Source organism: Notolabrus celidotus, chromosome 1 (assembly GCF_009762535.1).
Source record: "Notolabrus celidotus isolate fNotCel1 chromosome 1, fNotCel1.pri, whole genome shotgun sequence".
NCBI classification, from domain to species: domain Eukaryota; kingdom Metazoa; phylum Chordata; class Actinopteri; order Labriformes; family Labridae; genus Notolabrus; species Notolabrus celidotus.
In genome coordinates this window covers 25,284,016-25,311,436 of record NC_048272.1, presented here as the reverse complement: position 1 = coordinate 25,311,436, position 27,421 = coordinate 25,284,016, and the positions used below count along the sequence as shown (strand labels likewise).

Here is a 27,421-nt window from a genome sequence, read left to right as displayed (position 1 = left end):
AATGGGTGCAGGATTTACACAACACCCCCACTGCGCTCCCTTCTTACTTTGCATAATAGGTAGTTAATTCAACAAGTACCTGAGAGGATATCTAAGAGGTTGAACAAACAGTGATTTATCAAACACAGCATAATTCTGCTGTGGTTCTTATTAAACGTACAGTATTTATGGCTTTGAAGCTATGGGGTAACATAATTACTCTCCCACCAGCAATTTGTCGCAAATCCTTCTGTCAATTACCCACTAACTGTCACTGCGGAGGGAAAAAACTCCCGCAGAGTTACAGAGCTATGAGAGATAGCTCTGCCTATTGTTATTCCTTTCACTTTCCTGCCTGCGTGCCAGTCTTCACAAATCTAATCTTTCCTGCTTACTCGCAGGATATGATCCAATAATTACACTGACAGTGATGATGCGGAGAAACATCTCCTCTTTACATTTTCCATTTAAATACTTGGACAGCCTTTTCCCATTCTATGACACACTCACCTTTGTGTCTGTGTGTGTATGAGAGGGTGTGGTGTGTCAGCCCCAGGCAGTGGACTTTGAAATGTTGAGTACACCCCACTGCGGAGCAAACTGTGACTGCTATCCAATGACATGCTTGTCTGCTCTGTTTAGATCACTTCCTACGCTGGATCCCCTTATCTGCTATGAAGTGGCCTTGGCTCCTTTCAGAAACAGAGAGGCTCCAAGAAATTGTCAGCTTAACTGTGCTCTCTAGGTTCCCTGTCTTGTTGACTTTATTAGGGAGTCATTAAGACACGAGCATTAGGGTTGTAATCCTGAAATTATGTCTCTCCTCAGACACGTTTGCCCTTCTCTCCTTAAGTAGCTGCTTTTGGACAAAGATAATAATGGTAACTGCAAACTGAAATTGGACTATGGTGAATGCATGTTGCATGCTCAGAGCATTTTCCACTATCAGTTGCAGGAGCATCCCATGCTGGTCTTAGAGTACATGTGTTTGTGTTTCTTAGAAGGTACTTAATTTTCGTGTTGACAAAGGTAAAAACAACTGAATTACAACTCAACTTTGCAGTCCCCCTTGAAGACTTTTAGCATTTTTAGCTTCAAACTATAAGTGTTTACCGACAGCAGGAACTTTCCCCAGAAACTAGGGACTTTCTAAGGAGTCTGTGCGTTACGAACAGCAGGAATCAAAGTCTAGATTTAGGTCTAGGGTAGTTGATCTACGCCTTGAAAAGTTCCTGCTCGGGGGTAGTACTTTCCAGGTCCAGGAACTTTGGGGGGCAGGGACTGCAATCCTGAACGTTTCTGATTGGTAGAGTACCTACCTTTTTATTTCAACTGCAGTCCACAACAATGGACTGGGTCTCTGTCAGCTCCCAGTGTTGCAGTTTGAAGAGTGACCCTATAAACTGGTTGCTTTCAGCTGAACATGTCTGATGTTGAGTTTACAACAGCTGTTATAACATGGAAGGAGTTTTCGAGAATGCATCCTAGTTTAGTTTTTTTTTATTAAAATGTCAAAATATACTAATCAGAGAAGTATTTGAAGATATTCTAAAACCATTTTTGAGGGATGCATCTGGCTGAAAGTCAACAGTTGACAGGGTCTCTCTTAAAATCAAACACAAATTAATCTCTTTCAAGTCTTTTAAAGTCTGTCTTCTTGCTTTAAGTCAAGCATTTCAGGCATTTGGAATCTTCTTTGTGACTATCAAATGTATGTAAAACAAAGCAATTTGCAATGCAAGACCAAAAACAGCACAATATGAATCTCCTCCATGCTAACAGGCTATCTGTGGTGTCGCTAGCCTGTCTGTCGCCTTCTATTGCGTCATTTTTGTCTCTTTCTGACTGCCTTATACTGATGTGGCGATGCAGTGGAGTTTATTTATTGCTTCTCTAAACATTACTAGCCTGATTGGCATAATCTTCACAGGACTAAAAGATCCTGATACTTGTTGTCAAAAAGCACCTTATGTCTCAAGCAATCAGCTGGATCACAACTGGTTGTTAGTAACGCTCACCCATCCCTTACCCATAATCAAGGGGTAGCTGCGGCTGATTCCCAAGGAGCTGGGATTGCATTAAGAAAATAAGTATTGGTTTTAAAGCTTGTTTAACAAAATTGATTCAGCTTTGCTGTAATAATAGCTATATCTGTGATTAACATGTTGTGCCTTGACTTGTGTAAACACTGGAGGTTGTCCTGTCTTTCTGTGAAAATGCAAGCATAAGAAGAAAGAAAATACTCAACCATCTGCTTTTACAGTCTTATTTTATTTTTGCCTTTAACTCCGTTGTTCAGCTCCTCCAAACTAAGTGGATATGTATTGAATTTGTTATAAATATATCAACTCTATGAGTTAATGATATGTGTTGTGTTTACATGTTTTCATCGTAGCCAAACAGTCATTAAAAAAATGATTTCATTTACAACTGTGTCTAATAATGGTTTATGATTGCAGAGAGTACACTATTTCACATGAGTAGTTTATGGAGCCCCGTGAATCAATTTTATTGTTATCTCGTGTGGCTGCTTCAAAACGTTGTTTTGTGCCATTTTATAAAAAGGATGCAATTGCTTTAAACGTAAGTACTGTACAGCTCCTATTACAGTCATAAAAAATTTACAAAATACCAATATACATTCAGACTTCAAAAAATATGGATTTTTACTTCATTGATCGCAGTCATTAAATAAATATGTAAAAAAAAAAAAACATCTTTCTGGTTCTATTTCAACACTTTTTAGCCAGTATTGGTGTAGCTTGTTCAGCTAGAAGGAACTCTCCATCTTTATGATGTCTTGGGCTTTTCCACTGGAGTCAGGTGTGATGTGCAAAACTTGCTCCATTTCATGGCCGGGGGTTGGGACTGGGATTTTGTTGATCTTGGCAAAGCTCTGACTGATGTCGATAAATGTCTTATTTTTTGTCTCAGGGAGCACAAAGTAAAGGTAGATAGATCCCAAGATGCAGACCACAACAAACACCAGGAAGGCAAAGGACTGCAGCTTCTCCTGCACACACAGGAAACACAAAGCAAAGAGTTAGACAGATCCACCTCACATGTACTCAGATACAGTCTTCCTCTGGAAAGGGAATAAAAATGCGTTACAAGGATTATCATAATTCAAAGAGTAGAATGAACTGACAACAAGCAATTCAGTTTCATTAGTCCAGGTTTTCCCGTTAAAGAGTTCAAAGCATTTGATGATTACTGTTCTCCGCCTCAACAAACCCAAATCCTGCTTTTTTTAAGCCATCCTGAAATCCTGCCAACTCCAGAGGGATGTCGGCTGTGGCATCTGTTTTGTCATCTGTGTGTGGGTATGTGTGTGTGTTCCAAGAGACGGCGTGACTTTGTCCCTTTTTTTCCTTTTAGATGGTCCCACAGCTTTATATATGACAACATGCACCACAGTTCAAGTCCACTTAAAATTTTGTGTGTGTGTTTGTGTGCTGAGAAATGCTTCAGCACTTAAATGTATGAAGAGTCACCTTGGCCAGTTTGTTACGCCAATAATTGAGATTAGAGGCAGATTTAAAAATACACACTGACTGATTACCCAGAGGCAGATTTCGAGACAGGGAGAGGGTTTGTGTGTCTTTGTGTTTGTGTGTGTGCGTGTTTGAGGTGTTTTAATATAAACTTACTCCTTTTATAAAGTGTCAAAGAATCTTTTTTTATTAATTCACTCCGTGTATACAAAAATTGTTTAATTTATTTGTTGATTATACTATTCCTGAGCGAAGGACAGAGAGAGAAAATGAAGGGAGTGTGAAGGGGGTTGTATAGGCTGAAAAAATGGACTGACCCTCACTAGTGTGTTACTGATCTATAATACATTGCTCATGAGGTGCAAGGACCCAAATGCAGTGTGAAACATAGTGCCTACAGAACCATGACCTCACTGAGAACTACTTCAAGCCTTGATTTGAGCTGTTACATCACCCCTGCTGTTTGTCTCTGACACTGTTTGCCTCCGTTGAGTGCATTTCATAATCGCATTAAAAAGCCGTGCATGATGCAAAGGGACTGACCCACTTCCAGTGCTGCCTCCGTGACGTAATGCTAATCTGTAAAGTTAGCAAGCTCCTCAGAAATCCCTACCTTTTCTCTCCCAGTTGACATTTGAGATGAGTCATGAAGCAAACAGGACATTTGTGCACTCAAACCATTAGTGATTAATAGAATCTTTCCAAGGAGGAAATACTTCCCATCTTTGAAGCAGGGATAAGCTTTTGATCTGTTGTGGTGACTCAGCTGGATTCAGTTAAGTGTACACACAGTGACAAATAGGCACACAAACAAAGATTCAAATAGCTGGAGAGAAACTTGAACACTCAAACATGAGTTATGTTTCAGTGTTTTGTGTGCTAACATTTGTAGCATCCATATTGACTTGACGAGGAGAGTCGATGGTCTATTCTGTGATGGCGAAACCTGAGTGTGGAATGTGGGGGACATAATAGCATAAGACTGGGAAGAACAGGACACATGGGGGGTGCGGCACTAGGCAGAACCTGATAGGATGAAACCAGATGAGAGTGCAGGATGGCACATTATGGAACACTCTATGCAAGTTTGGTTAATCCAGGATATTACAGATTGAAATGGGCTGTGCAGAAATGTCCAGAAAACAGAGGGGAAAGGAAAGGACTAGGCAGAACTCTACAGTTAGAGCAGCCTATGACAGGAATTTTAGGCTGGACACAGCACTGAAAGACTAGATGGAAAAGGAAAACATAGGATGACACAGGGCAGCGCAGTGATAGACAGAAGCAGACAGGATGAAACCTGGGCGGGAGGAAACATCATTTCACTCTAAATGCTGCAAAGAGAAGGTTTGCAAGAAGTGGACGGCACAGGAAATTGGGAGCAGGTTGGTAATGTGCAAGCATTTGAAGAGAAGGCATGGATGTCTCTTTTTTAAACATCAAGTGTGACATTCAACATAACAGTCCAAAGGTAGAGACACTGTGTGTGATTTTTATATTTTCAGTCGCTCACCTTAAAGAATTTCCCAGATAAAATGAAATATTTTTCTCTCCCTCTCATCTTGTTTTCTTCCTCCTCTCCTTACTATAGTAACCTCCTCTCCTTACTATAGTAACCTCACCACATATTTAAACTACATTTTCCATCTTACATCGACATAAGTTCTACATAAACCAAACATAAAATATGGCTTGAATTAAGAGTTTTGATTGGAATGTTAAGTTAAGAAGGGTAATGTTAAATCAAAAAGCTAATCGCTAAATAAGAACCGTTGAGTAATTGTGCAATTCATTATCCGATTAGTCGACCAAGTGTTTCGGCAACCAGTATTTTTCGGCTATCAAAATAGACTTTAGTTGCAGCACCAAAGCGCAGTATCTCTAATCAAAATTCAAAGCTGCTGTGAAGAACTTCCATCTGGTGAATTTCGGTGCCCCTTGTGGGCAAAGATGTACATCTTCTAGCTTTGCTAATCTTGTCTTGTGCATGCCAATAATCTCTTCCTGCTTTCTTTTATAAGTCAAATGTATCAGATAGATAGAGGCTTGATCGTCAGCAGGCATGTGGCATGTCAAGGTTGTTCTGATGGCTTCATTTACTATTTTAGGCCATAACTGGGCACCAGTACCGATTTCAATCTGTTCTACAACCGGTCAAAAACTCCTAGCGTGAACTTCAACTTCATGATCAAACAGCTAAGACCTCTTTGGTCTGCACTCACTGCATCCTAACTTATTTCAGTTTGTAGTGGACACACAGAGTTATGGCCCTGTCAAACCTTAACGATTTAGCCAGCGTATAAAAATATTGGCGAGATCGCTGGTGTACTTTGCATAAGTTATAGGTGAGTTTTCTATAAGTTAAGAGCACGCTGAAGCACGCTGGTATACGTCGTAGTATGGCGAGTAAGTTGAAAAATGTTGTGCACGTTCACACACGTAGAGCTGTGTGTCTGAGTGAGTTTGAGTGTGAGAAGCCTTGGAGCCCTCACTGAGTGTCAAATAGCAGAGCCTCTGAAACAGAAGCTGAAGCCAGCATGTCGGAGTCTGGTGGTGTTCAACGATAAAGCTGCTGTTGTTGAATTAAATGAAGTTCAAAATGTTAGTGTAACTTATTTTAAATACCAGAGGCTGTGTTCCTGCTGGTTTCACTCCTCTGGCACTCTCCACATCATGTTCTTACAAAAAGAGACTGCAGAACACACAGGTTTTTGAATCACCAATGCAAGTGCATCTAATTTCAAAACGTATACATTAGCATTAACGAGCCTTGTTATATGCTTCGTTGGCGCTATTATGATGCAGCCTGAACTATAGTTGAGCATAAGTTAATAAATAAACATTGATAATTCAGCATATGTCAGCGTATTGAGGCATTTTGATACGTCGGGAAAACGCTGGCAAGTTGGCAATGTGTAACAGGGCCATTATGGAAAGTTCACTGACTTCTGTGTTAGTGTTTGTTAAGTGTCCTCTCACTATTTCTGGAGTTGTCTTGTTGTCCATCTTTTTATATAGAGCAATACAAGTCAGGGCTGTCTAAGCCGGATGGGATGGTATAGGACATATAGGTCAGGAAAAAAAAGGGACTAGGTTGGGCAATACTATGCAAAACAGGAAAGATTAAACAGAACACTGCAAGCAAGGCAGTCTGACTGGATGGGAGAGTCCAAAGCTGGTCAGGACAGTTTAGGACACAACAGATAAGAATATTTGACAGACCAACGCAGAATGGGATAAACCAGGACAGGAGAGTACTGTTCTGAACACAGTCTGGGACAAAGCAATAGAGTCAGTCTTATACAGGAAAAGAGGGTATGGGAAAGTACTGGGCAGTTCAGACTGGGAAAAGCAGTGAAGGAACAAAAGAAAAAAGAAAAAGAAGGACAGTACAGAATAAGACAGAACACCGCAAGCATAGCTATCCACGACAGGATATGACAATCACAGGCTTGGCATGACATGTCAGGTTCGAACAGGGCCAAACAGTACCATCTGGGACAGAACGTTCAGTCTACCATTATGAGACAAGAGGAAATAGGCCAGGACAGAAAAGTGAAGGATGGGACAGCTCACTATAAAACAGCATGGAACAGGTTGGAAAGGACCAGGCCCCGACTGGAACAGGTCAGTAAAGGATGGGACAGGACAGGGGGAAATTTGGCAGAAGAGTACAGTTGAAAAGTTAGAATGGAAGAAGTCTTAGTAGGACAGAGGAGGACCAGAGAGAAAGGAAAAATACACAGGTAAGGATGAGATGGGACAGAACAGAAGGGTTTTATAAGGGACAGGAATGGAAAACACACACACACACACACACACACACACACACACACACACACACACACACACACACACACACACACACACACACACACACACACACACACACTTTGGACATAAATCTGACGGAGACATAAAAAAAGTCCTGGTCCAGCGGCTGCTCGATGCTGGGAACTATCCTGTCATGGTCACTTGTTTTTGGGCAATACTGAGTCATCATCTGTGATAGTGCGTTAGCAGGGTGCTCTGACAGTGGGGGTCTATTTGCATGTGTTTGGGCTTTTAAAGGTTCAGTTGAATCTTCTCGAAAGGCTCACTCAAGGTTAGAGTCTGCGCAAGCATGAAAGACTGAGATGTATGTGCATTTCAAATGTCAGCGCTGGGCTGTTTCTGGATTTTATGCATTACCATATGTCAATGCTGTCACATCCTGCAATCATGACAATGGAAATCATTCAGCATCACAGTAATGGATCGAAACTATGACAGCCCTAACTCATTAGCAACACTTACAAAGACATAGAAACACATAGTCTACCAATGAATGCCATTAAGTGTGATGAATCATTAATATTGCAGACATCATGAGCAAATGGAGCCAGTCATCATCACTCTATTTATATCTAGTATTATACATCATCTATACGACAATTGCATTTAAAAATGACTTCAAAGCTCATTCAATTCCAACAAATCAAAACAAATGATACTCCACAATGATCAACACATTACGAAGAACTATGCAGCAGATATTCTTAAACATTTACTATTTCATAAGTTGTTATGACTTTTGTAAATTCTGACATGATTTATTTTTTAATTGAACATTTCAGTGTGCTTAAGAAACCTTGTCTTAGTTGGTTTCAATCATTTGAGCTTCAATGTCATTCTTAGATCTTCAATCGTGTGATTGGATTGGAAGATCTTACACAGCCACTGAATTTGATGAGATTGTTCCATCAATCAATATATAATTACGCCAATTTGCAGCATCGAGAGGAAACTCATTTTAAGGTTTCCAACCTGTACACTGAAGAATCTTGTTTTTTCATGTAAACAATCAATGCTCGAGTGATTCCACATGCATTTTATAGTGATGTGTTTTCTAACAATGCTATATGATTCTTGAATCTGTGATGCATAGCTGTTAAAATTCTTCTTTTCTTTTCTCTTTTTGATTCAGTTCTAATATTTGCAATACATCTTTCATGATAAGCAATACATCACTTATGTCTGAAAGAAAAATTGCGACAAGTGTGCTTTGAAAGTTTTTTAAAATTTAACAATTTAAAGACTGTACACAACAAACCTCTGTTTCTGTTATTTCCAGCTTATTTGTTCCACCTGAGGATTGGTGCCCATAGAACCAAAAAAAGACCAAGACAAGTCTGCCCTTAAGCAGAAATCTTTACTGAAATGTTAAACAAGGCAATCAGTAAGGAGCACTGAAATAGGCTGAAGACAATCTGATGATGTTTGATATTCAACACAGCACTATGACATGAAAATCTACCTCAGCTGTGGTTAAATGAGGTGAACTGCTGCGGTGCTGTTAGAAAACTCTTGATGCTACTCCCATGAGAAACTATGAGACTGTTAATGTGACAAAACCAGTGCTGCATTGTAGATTTGATTGAAGCAATAGTTTCCTTTCAATGAAACAATAATTCTAATGAGTGTATCTATTTGAAATCCATCCTCACAAAAAAGATATTGGAGTTTTGATTAATCTTTTACATTTTTTTTATTAAGTCACTCTTCTGAGCAGAGTGAACTGCTGCTATTTTAAAAAGTGACACTGGAACTTTTTGTCACTCTGGGAGCATACAAATTATAAGCATCCTATTAATGCAGCTAGAAGATAATTGCCCTCATAATATCAGAAGTAACTAGTTTTGAGAAGAAGAAGAAGAAATGTACTTTATTAATCCCAAGGGGGGGAATTTAAGTTTTTCACTTGTGTTGTTTTTTTCGTCATGCTACTCGCACAGTTTTTTGGTGTATATATGCATACAATCATATACACACATGCAGGACATGCACTTTGGGAGAGATGTCAGAGTGAGGATACTGCCGTCAACCAGTGCACCCCGAGCAGTTGGGGGTTCGGTGCCTTGCACTAGGGCACCTCGACAGTGCCGAGGCAAGTGAACCAGCACCTCTCCAGCCACCAGTCCACTTGCCAAACTTCGTCCATACTGGGACTCGAACCGGCGACCCTTCGGTTCCCAAGCCAAGTCGCTATGGACTGAGCTACTGCCCCCATCTTAGAAATCTGACATCCTGAAATTATTCTCCAAGTATATACAGCAAGACGTTTATCCCACATGGCATATTAGGCAGGTCATTGCTTGGACCTCGTCCACCAAGGGGCCTCAAGGCATAGAGGATATAGACAGTCATCTAGAGCCTCATGCTCCTGCTCTGAGCTCTGTACTTCTTGATATAGCCACAAATATGATGTAAAATGAAAACCACAAACTTTCCTAGTACCCCTTCACACATGTTATGCATACAGCAAGAAGAGAAGAGGAACTTGCACCATTCATGTCCTTGGAGAAACAAACACAACTCTGTTTCAACTGAGTGTTCAAAAAAAATAGCAAGGGTAAGAAGTTAGTCTCTGAAGTAACTTCTTGTAAAAATGTCATCTAATACAGTTATGTGCGCTTCTCTTCCTCATTATTGTAGGTGCTATTGTGTAATTAGCGCACAATTGTTATGTGATAACACCGCAGGCTTTTATGCGATAAATTCAGCAAACATGAAGACAGACAGCTGCTGATGAACAATAAAGAAGAAGATAAACAACAGCAGATGATGGGGGAAGAGAAGGGAGAGAGAAAGGGAGAGCAGCAGATGATGAGAGGTAAAAAGAGCAGACACTACATTGAATTACCTGTGCCCGGAAATGTTTGTGATGTAGGAAACCCTTTGTAATTGTACAATAAACTAATGGTTACATGAATGCATTCAACACCTTGAACCATTAGTTTAGCAGGTGTGCATTAAATGTGAGGCACAAATCTCCTCCTATTTTCATGATTGTGATGCGTATTATGAATGTAATTAAGGAACCCAGAGTGCATAAACTGGCATCAAATTGAGGCTGATTATCCAAGATATTCCCTTGGGAGAAGTCTTGCCCCACAACCAGGTTCAAGCCCCTCATAAACCCCAACACTGACCTCATATGCAAGCAAGTGTAGTGAAGTATTTAAAAGAATTGTCTTGATGAATTAGTGGATTACTCTGAGATAAATTTGCATAAAATAAATAAAAATGCATGATTTGTGGGAGGGAAATTGATATTGCATCAATAATGAGCACATATACAGTATATATATTTCTAAGTTACACCAAGCCCAGAGAAAATATTTTAGTTATAAGCTAAGGATTGCTTTAAGCAAACTGAGGAAGGTCCCCATATTGATCTTTGCCTTGGGCCACTAAATTACTAAAACCCCTCTGGTCCCAGATCTGGGGTTTAGGGGGGTTGTTGGGTTGGCCTTTACTGAAGTGTGATGAAACACCCCTGGCGTCTGAAGTGGCCCTGGTGCTAGTGGTGGTGCTAGTGTGAGTTCAGAGTTTGTTCAAAATGAGAACCTCCTAAAAACCAGCTTGCTTTTCTACAGACAAGGGCCACAAGAGAGCCACTCCATAACAACTTCACCTCGCCCCCCCTGCTGTCAGCGGTTCTTTCTTCTAGCCCATCATAGAGTTGGTGCTACTCTGGAACCGTTTTTTTCTGGTTTGGGGCCAGCTTTTAGGTGGTAGAAACACAAAAAAACTGTTTCCAGATCAGGCACTGGCTCTGAACCAGCCCTGGATCTGACTCGGTGGAAAAGGGCTAAGAGATAAGGTGATAGCTGCCTTGTTATTATGAGGATCTCTTTGGTGTGACTGATGACATTGCTTGTTGGAAAGTCATAGATTCACAAAGAGAAGAAAATGACTCAGGGGGGGAAAGAACAACAGAAAATGACACAAAAACTTCAAATTGGTGTAATTTGGAGAAAGAGGTAGCATTTATTGACTTTTTAAGGATTTACTTTTAACTTCTCTAAACATGCCATTGCAGAGGCTCAGTGACACCTCAGTGTTGGGCTGGCATTTAGCTAAAGGAATGTGACAGTGCATTTGTGTAATGACCAATGGTTAGAGCTGGTTTCAGGTTGCCAGTCAGTCAAAAATGAGTTATTCTTGTGATCTGGATGCCCTGCAGAAAGTGGGCACAACAAAACTCACACTGCAATATTTGTGGCATAGCCGGCTAAAAATAACCCTCTGTCACATTCTGTCTTTCACACTCATCCGCTCCTTTCTCGCCGTTGGTCAGCCTTAACTCCTGCACTCTTCTCTTTGCGTCTCTAAATCAATTCCTACACATCTCCTGTGGAATCACTGCCTCTTTGCTTTAAGCCTCTATTCTGTGTCTAATTACGTATTCAGCTCCACTTCTACATGCCTTTCCACAGACTGACGTCTATTGTCACCAATCTCATTGTGCATTCATCAAATGGAAGAGCTGTTTATTTTCTATTTTATCATTTTGCATCTCTCCCTTCTGTCATCCTCTCCATTCATGACACAGACAGGCAGACATGCTTGTTTGTATGTGTGTGTAGATATTGCTTGGATTTTTTAGAAATTGAATATGATCTGTGATTAACACCACAAGTCTAATCAATGATCTAATGCTCTAGATGCATTAACATCAATGTAAGGCAGATTTGGCAGCAAATCAATATCAGGGGTACAAACACAATCCAAGCTGTAACTTGTTTGTGTGCCATGTATTTTAAGTAAATGGATGTCATGATCTGCTGTGTAAATCTAGAGTGTAAATATCAACTAAGAAGATTGAAACAGGATTTAGATGAGATGATGAGGAAAGGGCAGATTGTCAGCACTTCCAATGGATGCATGTCACAAAAAATGCAAAAAGCTGCATCCAGATTTTGCCATTGCACAACTTTGCTAAGCCACATTTAGATAGGATGTCTAAACAAGTTTACATTTACTATAATATGTTAAATGCATTCATTGTATTCTTTTATCCTGCAACTTGCATCGTTTTTTTTTTTTTTTTTCAATTTTCATTCTTTATATTGGACTTTTATCAGGTACTTTTGGTAACTGTATGCTTTCTGTACAAACGTGCACCATGAATAATGTTTAGGTGAATTAAATGATACTGCTCAAACAGAATAAGAATCAGTAAAAGAGAAACCTTAATTACAAACTAAGTAATCTAAACTATAAAAAGAACTAGTTCTGAGTGGGGCATGTTGGCGACCATGATAGTCTTTGCAGTTTAAAACAAGAAATTGGAGTTTCCGCAATACATTTATTTGATTTATTTGCCCCTCAAAACCCAAAGCTTGTCACTTTGTAAACACAATACAATGCTCTTTGGGCCTCTCTCTGGAGAATATTAAATTAAATCCACCTCCAGTCAGTCATGGGGAAAGAGGTCACAGTGTAGGAAGACATCAGTGTCCCATGAAGCTGCTGACACTCCAAGATGAGTCTACTGTATATGCTGATCTGGCACCTTGACTCCTGACAACACAGCCATTAGCCTAAAAGCTAATAAACACTGATTTCATCACTTAAAGGTTCACACACCGTACAACACTGCAGTGATATACTGTAAACACTGGAGTTCAACATGTTTTGGTAAAGTATATTTTCATCTTTACAATATTTAAACGTGTTTTTAAAAGCAACATATAATTTCTCCTACCTTGTAATAAATTGAGTGTTTGGTGGGCACAAAAAGGGTAAGTAAACTTAGGTTAATAAGACTGAGAACAAGAAAAAACATGTCGACACTCCACAAAACAAGATTCTCCAATCATTTAATTTAAAACAATAAGGCCGTGGAGAGACTCAACAATTTTCTTTTTCCATCAATTATAAGCATAGGATATTGAGTTACTATTTAAAATTCAGATTATTCAGTACCATGTGATAGCTCTCACATGTAAGTTCTGCTCTGTTGACTCTGGAAAAGTTTCAAAGTTAAGCTTACAAAGGGCAGATTTAGGAGATATTTCTAACACAAGCTTGTTTACATTTCCTGAAGTCTTCTTCGTAGTATCTATTTCTATTTTCAGGGATGTTAAATTGGAACACGCCTTTTGCAATTGTTATAGTTTTGATTTTAGGGCTAAAAATCAGGCACAAATATAACCTTTTATATTATTGAAGATCATCGCTACTGGTCATAAAATTCACACTGTGTCTGTTAGTGTTATTTGGACACTGGGGCTTGAAACAGCAAAAACATGGTTTCCCCCTGAGAAAATTGCTAAGTTAAGCCAGCACATTTGAGAAACCTGTAATCAATGTGAGTGGAAGCATTGTTACATGCTGTCTTTGGTGATTTGATCTGTTCTCTTTTTTTTATTTTTGGCCCATTTCCACACCGTCATGTAAAATCAATAACACCATAGTTAAAGAAAACAAACCCTATCAGAGTTTCTGATATGCCCTTTACAGCTATTTGCCTCCCACAGATGACACATTGAGGCAGCTAACAGGAAGGACAAACTTAGGTTTATCTACAGGGTTTGCAGAGAAAACATGTAAAAAACAACAACACTGGACTGAAGGTCAACGTAACTTCACTACAATGTGCAGCATGCTTGTTTTACGATGCTCTGAAACTTCTTTAATGACTTTGTCAATCTCCTTATCTATCCATGAAAATATCCTTCATGTTACAGTTGGAGAAACCTAGGCTGAGTATTTGTGCTGCATATGTGTCTGTTCTGTGATAACTCATGGTAATTCATACCCAATATGTCCGTAGTTAAGCCCCACAGAAACTGCATCTATGTTCAAACTTGATTTGTCAATTAAGATCCTCTCTCCCTCCATTGACCTGCCATTTAAAAATAATAATAGTAATACTAACAGTATGGCCGCTCCCCAAAAGTGAACCCAAAACATTTGGAGCTCTCCATGTTGACTATAGCTGCAGTTAAGTTCACAACAGATAGGACATGTGTCAAACTTGAAAATTAGATACAATATTTTTTCTAAAACTTGCTGTAAATGCTTTATGCTGAATAGCTTGCTCTAAAATGTGTGTGCTGTTAAAAAGAGCTATATATGTATAAGGAATGTAGAAATGGTGCTGGATACAAAGCACTTTTCTGATCATACTGATTGCTAAAAAACATGTAATATCAGTGAGATCAGAGAAATTGAATGTACTGTACTGTGGTAAAGCTGGCACTTTACATCTAATGCTGCCTGCTGACAAATATGATACATAAGTTATTTGTGAAAGCAACAGGTGTAATGTGGAAAAGCTGGCACTTGACTGCTTATGCTGCGCTTGACTTTTGATCCAGAAAAGTAATGAAACTTGGGCAGATCTGAATTGCTGTGTCTATTAGATAAACATTTAATAATGGAGTGAAGTTTGAAGAGCTAAGGCTGAACTGAATGGTTTTTCAAATGTGTGAGAAAGCAGCTCAAGGATACATTTAAGAAGATGATGACACTTGAGGCTGATTTATACTTCTGCATCTCCCCTACGCAGCAGGGGCTGACACGAACATAAGCACCACATACTTGTGAGTACACCACATAATTCTCTGCAGAAATGCTTGAGGGCAGTGCGGTCTCTCTGATAGCTGGTCACCTGCTTCAGGCCCCGTTACGATCTCTGTTTACTTTTCCACAGCGATTCAGAGCGTGTTATGTTAATCTACAGCTGATACATGTTGCTGTTTATCATACAGACATGATAACATGAAGAATAGAGAGGAGGAGATGAGCGGGGATCCCAGAAGTGCTGTAAATGGTTTCAATACAAGCTGCCGAACGGACCAATCCCAGGGCTTGCGGTTCGTGTTGATTCTACGCATAGTTACATTTTGGAGGAGCTGCACGTCAGCTTCGTGCGTAGGCCTCTACGTAGGTACAAGAGCTACGCGGACCAACGGCGTAGGCTACGCCGTCGATTTGACGCAGAGGTATAAATCAGCCTTTAGGTGATGAGGTTAGACATCATAAAGACGAATAAGGTGGAGACAAGGATTATGGAGGATTATTAACGTGTATGTCCAACTGGATTAGGTGCTGCTGTGGTGATTTTCACACCTATTGAACTTTTGTGTGAGACGATTCATTAGGAAAAGATTATTGAAAACATAATCTCAGACTTCCATCAGTATGCCAAGCAAGTAACTGCTATCAGAAAAATGATAACATTGGGGGCATCTCAAGACTCTGATGAACCAGTCATGAAAAGCTACACTGCTAGAAATGTGGCCAGGGCAGCAAGATAAAAAAAAGTGTTAACATTTGGTGTTCACCAAAAATTCCAGCCAAGATTTTACATCAGCCCAAATTGGGCAGCTGGTTAAGCTTCTGTGACAGTTGGGCACGTGAAATGCTAACACATAAGCTGCACAAGATTGCCTATATTCAGATGCCTTACTTATGCATGTGGAGTGAAACTTGTGTTTTTTGAGGCAGATATTCCTGGAAGTTTCCAAGATGATTTCAACAGCCTCTCCACTCCGATGTCACCACGCACTGTGAATCTGAACGGAAAATATTTTGAAGGGCTGAAAATCTTCACAACTTTTGACAGGTCAGTATGGGAAAAAAAAATGAAATAGAATGAAAACTGTCTTGTTAATATTTTAAGGGTTGCACGGAGTCTTTGTGGATGTAAGAATGAGTTATGAAGCATTGAAAAGGGCTGACATTTTTGAAAATACAATAATTCTGGAGAATTTTGCCATTCATTTCTATGGGTCAAAATTTCATTGGTTGAAAGATGTGGAACAAGAATGCCTCCTAGCATTTACAGTGATCAGTTATTTGATACTAAAAAGATGGGATGAGATTAGATGATTGACATAAACCTGAATTCAAATCAACCCTGGAATCTACTCTGCTGTGGACTGTTCCAACCTATGTTTTATCTAAAATGTGTCTTGGTTGCAGAAAAGAGCAGGATGTCAATTCTGTGGTTCCTATGGCCATACAACTTCTGCGCAAGACTTGGCTCCAAAGTACGCCAGCACCCATGGATTTTTATTTTATTTTATTTTTTATTCTATTTTTTGTGATGGGAAGAGATGGAGGCCATATTTGTCTATGACTATCTATATGTAGTTTGAGAAAATGCACTTTATTATCATAGGAGGTGGTTAATCATTTTTATACACAAGAGTCACTGGTATAAGCATGCTATTTAAATTACCCAAGGTGCAATGTAAAGTGCGTAAAAAAAACCCCATACTGTTCCCTCTAAAGCTATGCTCAAGTGGATATACAGTAGATGTACAGTAATATGAGGTAATTTGCATTTCCATCACGAGTTAGTGAGTTTGATACAGCACAGTTTGATACAGTTAATGCATATTAGAGTGTGTGCTCCTTCTTCCCAGGACTTAACAAGGTTACCTCTATAATACCCTGCACTCATGACCTTTGTGCTTATCCTCAGCAGACTAATACTGTAACTGAATCCTGCCTGCCACTGTCCTGATGAATGCCCGGGACTCAATGAAACTGCACTGACTAGAGGTCACCCACTCCCCTGACTAACGCAGCTCACACACACACACAAACACACACGCTATTTCTGGGCACAGAGGAGTGTCTGAATATTCAACAGAAGACAAAAGACGCAGAGGTGGTGCACACAGTAAAAGTTCTTTGAGTTAAATTAATTTCAAGAATTAGTCTGTAAAGATTAAGACTTCATTGAGCATGTGACTTCATTGGCACTAACCCTAATTTACCATTCAGTAGGTTCTATTATGCTTACGATGATTAGAAGGAATATTAAAAGATGGTAATAAAGTAGAGACATATGCATCTGTAGATTAACAAGAATTTCGACCAGCTGTGATTCTTAAAGGTTTTAAATGTTAACATGTTTTCCTGATATTAAATCAAACATTGTTTAAGGGGTAGTTTTCAGGAAAAATGGCTCCTTTATTTTCCAAAGTTTGAATCTTTAATAAGACATGTGACAAGGCATGATTTCATAAAGAGCAAACTATTTATATACATTCTGTATTCTTTCCATCATAATTTGAATATGATGAGATTTCTTTTCCCGTGGAGTGTGTTGGTGTTGATTGCAAAACAGTTTTTATGTTATAGTCTGTGAATAAACACGTAAAAAAAATGAGGCAATTCTCTCCTCAATAAAATCTCTCTTCAAGATGAAAGCCTGAAAGCCAAAACCTCTTGAATACATCTTTTATTTCTATGAACAGAAAATAACTATGTAAACAACAGTGGAAATCAAGCCCATAGATAGCTCTTTGAGGAAATTAAGGCCAAGATGGAGATGTGTATGTGTTCTGAGTAGGCTGCGAACACTGAAGGTTGGAGAAAACTTCAGCGTACATTTAATCACTTTTCTAACTGTAAAACTCACAAAGATGGAAATGTCACATTTTGTTAGGATCTATTAAGAGGCAAGAAGGACATTGTCACCAAGGGAAATATCTGTCTCTATAAAAAGCTGAGCTGAACAGCATTACCTCTGACTCTGTGAAATATAAGACTGAAAATGTGGAAAATCATACTCACAGTCAGTCAGATGGGCCACAATTATAGGTAGAATCAGCACTTACAGCACTTAATACATACTGCAAATAGTTAAGGTATTCTTGTTTCTTTCCAAACGTGCCTAATCAGTTTAATCAAAGTTGGAATGATTAATAAACACTTCTTTCAAGAGAGTTTTATGAACATATTGATGCTGCACTCTTCTCTGTAAATTAGTTTTAGACCCAGGATTGTAGCATCCCCGGTAAGTGTGCACTTTGGTACTGTGCCACATAAAAAACTTCTTTAAAGCTATCGTCATCACCATTGTCTTTTTACAATGGACACAACTATTCTAATGATAAAATAATATCCATAAAAACAATTATGACATAGTTATCTCTATACAGAGATTGTCAATTATTTTCAGGCCACTTGCAAACACTAACATGGAAAACTTTGAATCAGTTATCTTCTATTATGATATAGGAATGAATTACAATGACATACAGAAGTCATCTATTGTTAGGAATACATGGGCATAGTTTCATCTGTAAGGTTTGGGGTTCACTAAGCTTAGAAAAAATGTGATGCACATAAAGACAGAGTGATGTAGAATTGTGAGATGTAGGCCAACCACCGGAACCAAACTAACACAGTCTGAAAAACAGATACAGAACCTCAGCTGTCAGCCCTTCTTTAGAGATGTGCCTAGCAGGCTTGTTTACAGACTGATCCTGGGTATGTGTTTGTTTCTGCATGCACTGATAAAAGTTCACACCAGAGTGAGCATGCATGATGTAGAGCTTGGTTTGGGACTCAGGCTACAGTTTTTCGTCCATGTAGGGCTGAGGTTAAGCAAGCATGTGAGAAGATAGTGCTGAGGGTATCCTCATCTTCTGGCATCCCTAAATCAACACCACTGTGTCATGTGCAATAGAGGAAACAAGCTTACTGACTCTCAGACTTCTTTTCAATTAAAATTCTCAGTTTGAATAAATCAGCAAATACACTGAAACTTCTTTATGAGTAGGAGTACTGCTGCACATCTCTGTTGTGTGTAACACCCAAAGCACCATGCCTATGTAAGCCCATCTTAATGTGTCAATAATGCACAAAATTGAAGAAGCAAACTCCCCCACAGTCTTTAGACCAGGTTTTTGTTGGTGAACAGTGCAGTGGCTTTCAGTCACCTGCAGATTACATCGAGCCACCTTTGTACCTGACAACACCTCCTTTTAAGACCAATAAATCCATGGACCACTAGAGGGTTAAGGGGACTTCTTTAGTCCCCGAACTACACTTTTGAAAGACACCAAGGTGATATACTTTGTGAGAAAACACTACCTACTCACAGATGTACCACTCATTGACTGTGTACAGAATGGACAAGGTGCCTACATTTCCAGCCATTGTGAGGTGTGATGTCAAATGATAGAACCGACATAACTACACTGGTAGAGCCAAGGCGTGTGCAGAATTGGCCTGGCTTCAAACTTACTGATCTGAAACCGACACATGGCTCTAGAAAGATCGGTGACTCTTGCGTTAGTGTTATTTATGTTTCCCCCCGCCATTCCTCCTCTAGTCTGATAATCCTGTACGGATCGCTGCAGGAACTGCATTTGTCAACAGAGCTGTCAATGCTTTTGAAATCAAATAACTTATTATAACCAAACTTGTCAGAAAAAAGGACACTGAGACATAATTCAGCATGATGAGAACTAATTAGACAGACACGTGTTTGGGAAAAATGTATTTGATTTGTATTTTAATATTATAATTTGACCTATGACTTAGCCAGTCAGTAGGGGAGCTCTATCTTTTGAATGTACAGTCAGCGAACAATTATGTTGTAAACTATAATACACAGTCTTTGGTTCCTCATCGCCCAGAGGGGGCGCTAAAACCTGCACAAACAGAAAGTTCCCCACAGAAGCTTTAACTCAGCTGCTCAAACGCGTGCCCTCAAACATTAAGAATATGCTCACAGATTTCATCATTGATCAAAATTTTTTAAATTGAATTCAGAATCATTATCTTATACCAGCATATTAAATTATTGTCTGATGGTCGCATGTAAATTATCTCTTGGCCACAGGATAGTTCTGTTGTGACCTTGCATAACCATCCCAAAGCCTTGAGGCCATGCATTATTTTTTATTATCAGCGTCACCAGAGGGGCTCTGTAGGAAAAAGATACTATAGCAATAGTTATAATTTTTGGATACCAATGCATGTACACGGTCTAGGGTAGCATCCACATAAAAAAAAACATCCACATTCACCTGGACAAGGAGGGCTCTTATCTCACAAAAACATGTTGATTTATAACACAGAGTTCAAACACCAAAATACCTTATTTATGAACTTGGTAAATTAATTTCTCTGTGTGTGTGTGTGTGTGTGTGTGTGTGTGTGTGTGTGTGTGAGAGAGAGAGAGAGAGCGAGAGAGAGAGAGAGAGAGAGAGAGAGAGAGAGAGAGAGAAAGAGAGAGAGAGAGAGAGAGAGGGAGAGAGAGAGAGAGAGAGACCAATCAGTTCTTATGACCAATATCACACTGCACTTACAGGAGACCAAAAATTTGAGGACACGTCTTTAGGAAAAATTAGGCACAAAAGAAGAAAAATACTGCTTTGTGGTTGGTTAATTCAGAATCAGAATCAGAATCAGAATCAGAATCAGCTTTATTGGCCAGGTATGTTAATTGAAGAGCCAGGTTTCTCACACCGTGTACTGACAGCTTGCAATGTGCAAGCATCAGCCACGAAATCAGCCAGATTACAGTGTTTTCCATCTGAGAGTCATATCTGCCCGTGAGCGACAAAGTGAACCCCAATGGCTTCTTTCTATTTTTACTCCTATTGCCCTTGTAGAAATAGACGATGGCTACATTCCTATGTCTGCACATCTGTTTTCTATTCAAATGTAGAAAGTTTGAAAAATCTCTTCCATTTTAGACATCTCAAGCTGGTCTCCTTCGCACAGCTGATAGGAGTAGTTTGAACTTTGGAGTTGGGGGTTCGCAAAAAATTGGCTGCCCTGCAAAAATTACCTCAGCCCATCTAGCTCACCACTTTGCATACGGAGGCATCTATTACACAACTTTATGGGTGCAAACACAGGACCACTCACACAACTGGGTTTGCACTTATTGTAATTTTGTAATTTTAGCAGGATGTTGCAACACAATCCAACTTGAGCACACAAGTGTGTGGTAAACCTTACATTACTGGATTCAGGACAGTGAATAGCTTACCTAATGCAACAGAAGACACCAGTTTTTTCGATGGGCATAGATATCAGCAACACCAGGGCTCCACAGGGGACAGTCCTGTCTCCTTTCCTCTTCACCCTTTACACCACAGACTTTAACTACAACACAGAGTCCTGCCACCTCAGAAGTTATCTGATGACTCTGCTGCAGTTGGATGCATCAGGAAGGGTAAAGAGGCTGAGTACAGGGCTATGGTGTGCAACTTTATCACATGGTGCGAAGAGAACCACCTTCAGCTCAATGTGACAAAGACCAAGGAGCTGATTGTGAATCTGAGGGGGAACAAGGCACCAGTGACCCCTGTTTCAATCCAGGGGGGCAGTGTGGACATTGTGGAGGACTATGAGTACCTGGGGGTGTACTTGGACAATAAACTGGACTGGAGCAGGAACACAGAAGCTGTCTACAAAAAGGGCCTGAGCCGCCTCTACTTCCTGAGGAGGCTGAGGGCCTTCAACATCTGCAGGACGATGCTGAGGATGTTCTATGAGTCTATCTTGTTTGCTGTGGTGTGCTGAGGGTAGCAGATGCCAACAGACTTAATAAACTCAGTGGAGTGGAGCTTGACTCTCTGACGGTGGTGACAGAGAGGAGGATTCTGTCAAAGCTCCACAGCATCATGGACAACATCCACCACCCTCTCTACAACATGCTGGTGAATCACAGGAACACATTCAGTGCAAGACTAATTCCCCCTAAAGGCTGATTTATACTTCTGCGTTGAATCAATGGCGTACCCTACGCCGGGGGTCCGCGTAGCTCCCGTACCTATGCCGAGGCTTACGTACGTAGCTGACGTGTACCTCCTCCAAAATGTAACTCCCTGTAGAGCCGATGCGGACCGCAAGCTCTGTGATTGGTCCGCTCTGCAGCATTGTGTTTCCTGCATTCACAGCACTTCCGGGATCCCGGACATCGGCCGTGTATTTCATCTCCTCCTCTGTATTCTTCATATAATCATGTCTGTATGATAAACAGCAACATGTATCAGCTGTAGATTAACATAACACGCTCTGAATCTCTGTGGAAAAGTAAACAGAGATCGTAGCGGGACCGGAAGCAGGTGACCGGCTATCAGAGAGACCACACTGCCCTCAAGCATTTCGGCTGAGAATTGCTGCGCGACACGGACACACCGACGCACAAGTATGAGGGAATCATGTCAGCCCCTGCTGCGTAGGGGAGACGCAGAAGTATAAATCAGCCTTAAGTGCCCCACAGAACGCCACAGGAAGTCATTCCTGTCTGTGGCCATCAGACTCCTCAACTCCTCCCTCTGATGATTGAACTATATCCTGTACTCTGTGCAATAACCGTGCAATACACTGTGCAATATCCCTGCCAATTCAACAACCTGTATATAATACCTTAATTCCCAGTGCTTTTCTGACGAACTCTAACTATTCTGCGCTTCTGTATTACTATCTTATCTTTTTAAATTATAGTCCTAAGTCAGATGGAGCCATTCAAGGTAAAGCATAAACTACATCTCCACATGTTGTGAATAACTCAACTGGGAGACTGTTACATGACGAGTTAATTAGAGTTTATGATCATGCAACTTAGACAGATGTTCTAGAAACAAAAAGTGCAGCAGGATACAAAAAGCTCTCAAGGGCCATTGTAGAACTCAGTCACTTCCTAATCCTCCTCACAGTAGAGAAACATATCTCAAATGTTACTGACATAATCCAATCCCCCCAGCCTCCACCTATATATAGCAGTGTGTAAGTGTATACCTCACAGACGTGTAGACAGTGAGCATTCAATGCTCCAATGCTACATGATGCAATGAGAAATCTGATGTTAGGATATGCTGTTAGGACAGGCTGTTAGAAAAGATCATTCCAATTCCAAGCACCACCTTGCTCTGGATTTCAACAACAGCCTCCATTCTACCTTCCTTTTATAAAAAGATAAAGCTAAGGTATATAAGGTCAGCTTATAAATGTCCCTTTGAGTGAAAAGACTGGAGATCCACTTTATGTTGCTGACATTCAATCATATTGGAAGTAAATAGTCCATACTGATTGTCTGCTGATTGAAATTGATGTAAAGGTTGATATGCAGGAGTGAAACGGATCTTTAAAACATGCCTAATGAACTATCAGAGTGCATTGCAAGTGGTTCACTCCAAGTCCATGCAGTTAGGATAAAATATGTTTTCATTTAGGATGCCAGCTGAGACAATGAAGACAGATACAGACATCACAGAAAGGGTAGAAGGAACCCAACAGAGGGTTAGAAGTGCTCACAGTGGTAAGATGCTTTCCCCCACAAACACCTTCCTCTTGATCAAGCTCAATTAAAAGAAGCAAATGCACATATTCAGGCTCATTTTCAGGCTCATTTTGTGCGTATTCTCAGTGCAGGAGAGCTAATTCCTCCAGGCTGTTTTTGCAATCCACTTCTTTTCTTTGCATTAGCACCGAGTCACATCTTCTGTCCCTCTTTACTTCAGTTCATTTATATAAAGTCACTAAAGCAAGCAATTGTTTTAGTTTCTCTCATTGAGCAGCACCAAAGGAGTCAAGTCTTTCCATTGTTTTTGTTAATAGTATGTGAATTAACATAAAAAATCTACCATGGAGCATGAACCACTCTGTGACGGTGCAACATTCATTACTACAACACAATTATATTTAGTTTCGGCTTTTTGTTTTTAATTTCAATTAAGTTTTAATTAGTTTTTTTAATTCAGTTTTGTTTTAATTAGTTTTTACAGCTGTTTCTCAGTTGGATCTCATTTAACAAAGGCTTGTTTCAGTTTACTTGTGTTAGTTTCAGTGTTAGTTATAGTTTGTTGTAATATGAGACACTCGTCAGGGGCAAGATGCAAAAGAGCCCAAAAAGATTATGTAGACAAAACTCAAAACACTATTCCATTTGGATGTCAGCCCAGCCAGAGGCAGAACGTATGTGAAATGCAACTATGTGGATGGTTTACATCATAAATGCAACACAAATGTTATGAATTAGTGTGTGGGCTCACATACAGTACCTCATGCCACCCCTGCATAAATCTTTGCCCTTGACGCCACCTTCAACAGTCCCATGCTTTGACTCCAGCTATCGACAGTACTAATAATGCTCCCTGTATTCACCACGTGCTCCTAAAGGTCCCCACACCCTGACCATGGGAGTAGTATCTGAATCTGTATAAATCTTGTGAGCATATGTGGGCATTGGTAAGCTTGTTCAATTATAAGTTGTATTTTGTTGTGTTTTAGTCCTTGAACAATAATGTTTGCCTGCCATAGGTGTGCACTTCAGAAAAGTTTTACTCCCCACTGGCCTTCCCATTACAAGCATGTGTAATCTAGGTACAGCCCATTTATCAACTTTTTCTCATTCCACCTCATACTAAATCTAGAGATGTATTCATACTAAATCCTTGCAGTAGGTGCCATGAGAATTAGGAAAAAATAATGACTACTGTTGATAATAGGCCGCACAGATTTTTGTGTTCACTATACTGTACAGCTCTGTTTATCTGTGCTGCTCTCTGTAGATACACGTATTACCTAAAATACTTACACGCATTATTTATCCTTTTTTTCTCCCTTGCTTCCCACTGAGCACTGTACCTGTATCCATTACTACTGCATTTTTACCTATTGATTTCTGAGACTAAATTATGTTGTGCATTGCAGGAAGTCAAACTGTAAGTTGTGGGGAATGATGCAGTAAATTGCAGCCCATTAAAAAGCATTACTGAATTACTAATGAAAATAAAATCTCTCCTCAAAGTATTTGTTATTTAGGAGTGATGGTGTGCAATCTCACCTCTGCCAGCTAAATGGTTTTGTACTCAATGATTGTGGAATAAATTGGACCTCTACATCCAATTCTGTGGCTTGCTGCCTCCTGGGAAAATACAGCAGCAGTACGCCAATTTGGTGTGCACTTTCTCTGCCATAAATCTAGACACCTGGTTACACGGAAGAACACCAGATGGCTGTGAAACCAGTCACATTAAAGTGAATGCCATGTCTTGATCTCATTGTGGGTGGGCACACAACAAGAAAAAAAATGTGCGTGGGGAACACAAAGTTTTAAACTTTGAGGGTATATTATTTAAGATGCAGTTTTGTTTTGACCTAATCTGATTAGTCTTTGTTGTTTTAGGGACACAAAAATTGGTTTCTTGCTACATGAAGATGACTTTCAGTGCAGGTTACAGCCAACAAGGTCCTATTGAGAGGAGCACAACACAGAATCTGCTTGTAATGATATAAAGTGACAAGAAAATGATGAACAAAAACCGAAATGAGCTGCTTATTATGCACCAGACTGCCTTCAAGTAATTTAAAAGGCAAACAATGACACTCTTGACGACATGATTGGGCTACAAATTCGAATTCTTTGGCTACACTTTCACACAGATTGCATTTTTTTTGTTTATCTGGTTGTAAAATACTCAATCTTATACCAGATAACATTTACCAGATATGAAGGGAAATGTAATAAAAAATAATGAGTCCTGACATCGCTCTGCAGTTTACATACTGTCCCTGCAGAGTTTGCTCACAGGATAAGAGTGTGGAGCATCAAACACATGTCCTGTCATTGCACACCGCTCAGCTCCCAGGAGCCACACACACACACACACACACACACACACACACACACACACACACACACACACACACACACACACACACACAGCTACAGACCTCCTGTCCCAGACGAGTCCTCTGGACCCACAGGCTGTCAGCCAGGTTTGGCAGAGATTATGTACCTGCAGGCCACTGTGGATATGTTTTCTCACAAATGAGCGCTCGCTGCCCACGCTGCTCCACGGCTCCCCTCTCAGCCTGACTCCCCCCTATCACCGCTGAAGGGACACACTTTGTATTCAGGGCACACAGAGGACTTTACATCCTCCCTCAATGGTAAACCCTCTGGGCCTGGATGTGAGGGGCTAAATCAGGACGTTGCCAGTCCGCCCATAGGCATGACGGGAACAAAATAATTCACACATTTATAATGAGAGTAACAGCAGGAAAAATATTGTTCAAATATCACATGGTTGGGCTGAATACTTGATTTGTATTGTTCAATTAGAGCATTCCAGGATCTTCTATTTCTCTATAGCGGACAGCTGCTACGATCACGCACTTGTGTGGATTTACTGCACTGTTAACATGATATGATTGTTTACTGGGGGACTACAAAGCCTAACTTAGTTTGAGAGGACGCATGCAGTTAACACTTAATGGAACACAGTATGGGAGATTACAGTGTTGAAGGGAGTTTGAGATCTTTGAAGTGGGGTTGTATGACGTATCAAAAGTAAGTGTACTGCCTTCAATTGATAACATTTAATTCAGCCCTAGTTTGACGAAGCCAGCCAGAGTGCCTATAATGAATACTATGCTATCCACCCCTGTAATTGGGGTCACAAATACACATACTCAAGCCACTAATTAAACAACAGAAAAAACATTACATATTCAGTTTGTAATATTTTTACAGCTCAACCTTGACAAACAGCCATTTTCTAATTTTCAATTCAATTCAATTCAATTTGCTTTATTGGCATGAACAAAGACATGGTGTTGCCAAAGCACAAACATTTCTATCTACCTATACAATTGCCCTGTAGCACCATAGATTATCTGATATAGTTTCAGTTTCAGTGATCACTGGTGTTTTGGCAAAGTTGGCAACCTCCAACTTTTGGCTGGGCAAAATGATGGCTCCAAACTAACTTCTGGCCAAAATAGAAACAAGCAAAGGGACAAGGAGTTCAGGGCATGGCCTTGCTGCCTGGCAGCAATGCCCCCAATTATGTCCTATTATGCTTGAGTCTTTTAGCCCTAATATAATCAAAATGGATGAGTTATGATCCATCCCTCGTACGACGCCGAAAACCATGACCAGCTGCAGTGAGTCAACTACCGACTTTACCAGTGAAGCAGTTTCAGCTGCGGAGTCATAGGAACCTAGAAAGGAAAAAATCCAATCTCTTTCATCAATTAAATATTTCAAGGTCAAAACTAACTGTGAAATCATTGTTATCTTTAATAAGTAGCATGTAAAAAGTGGTTTCATGTGAGTGAGTTGTCTTTGCTTAATGGAACCTTGACAGGATGAGCAGGAGTCTGACACTAAGTTGACAACCCACTCACGGTACATTATCCCTTTAGGACATGACATATGAAGGAAATGCCTTTTGCATTGTGAAAGTCAATACGGACATTTGGTTTTATCAGTTCCAACACTCCTCCATCTGACTCTGCATTGTCTCCTGGGCTGCTCCAGAGAGGGGCATCACATACGAACTCTCTCACCTCGCTTTTGGACTCCCTAACCCAACAATATTTTCATCAAGTGCAAAGAAGCA

The 27,421-nt window shown here is 40.1% G+C and overlaps 1 protein-coding gene across 2 annotated transcripts in view; it reads right to left on the bottom strand.

Annotated features, from left to right (window-relative positions):
* Positions 1-2,252: 2,252 nt before the first annotated feature.
* The window catches only part of slc2a9l2 (solute carrier family 2 member 9, like 2), a 160,823-nt gene continuing 135,654 nt past the window's right edge, over positions 2,253-27,421 (bottom strand). For both annotated transcript variants that reach the window (XM_034702126.1, XM_034702047.1), the window contains one exon: positions 2,253-2,992. In XM_034702126.1, the coding sequence (XP_034558017.1) occupies positions 2,750-2,992 (243 nt within the window). In that variant the 3' untranslated portion in view covers positions 2,253-2,749. The remainder of the gene's footprint in view (positions 2,993-27,421) is intronic.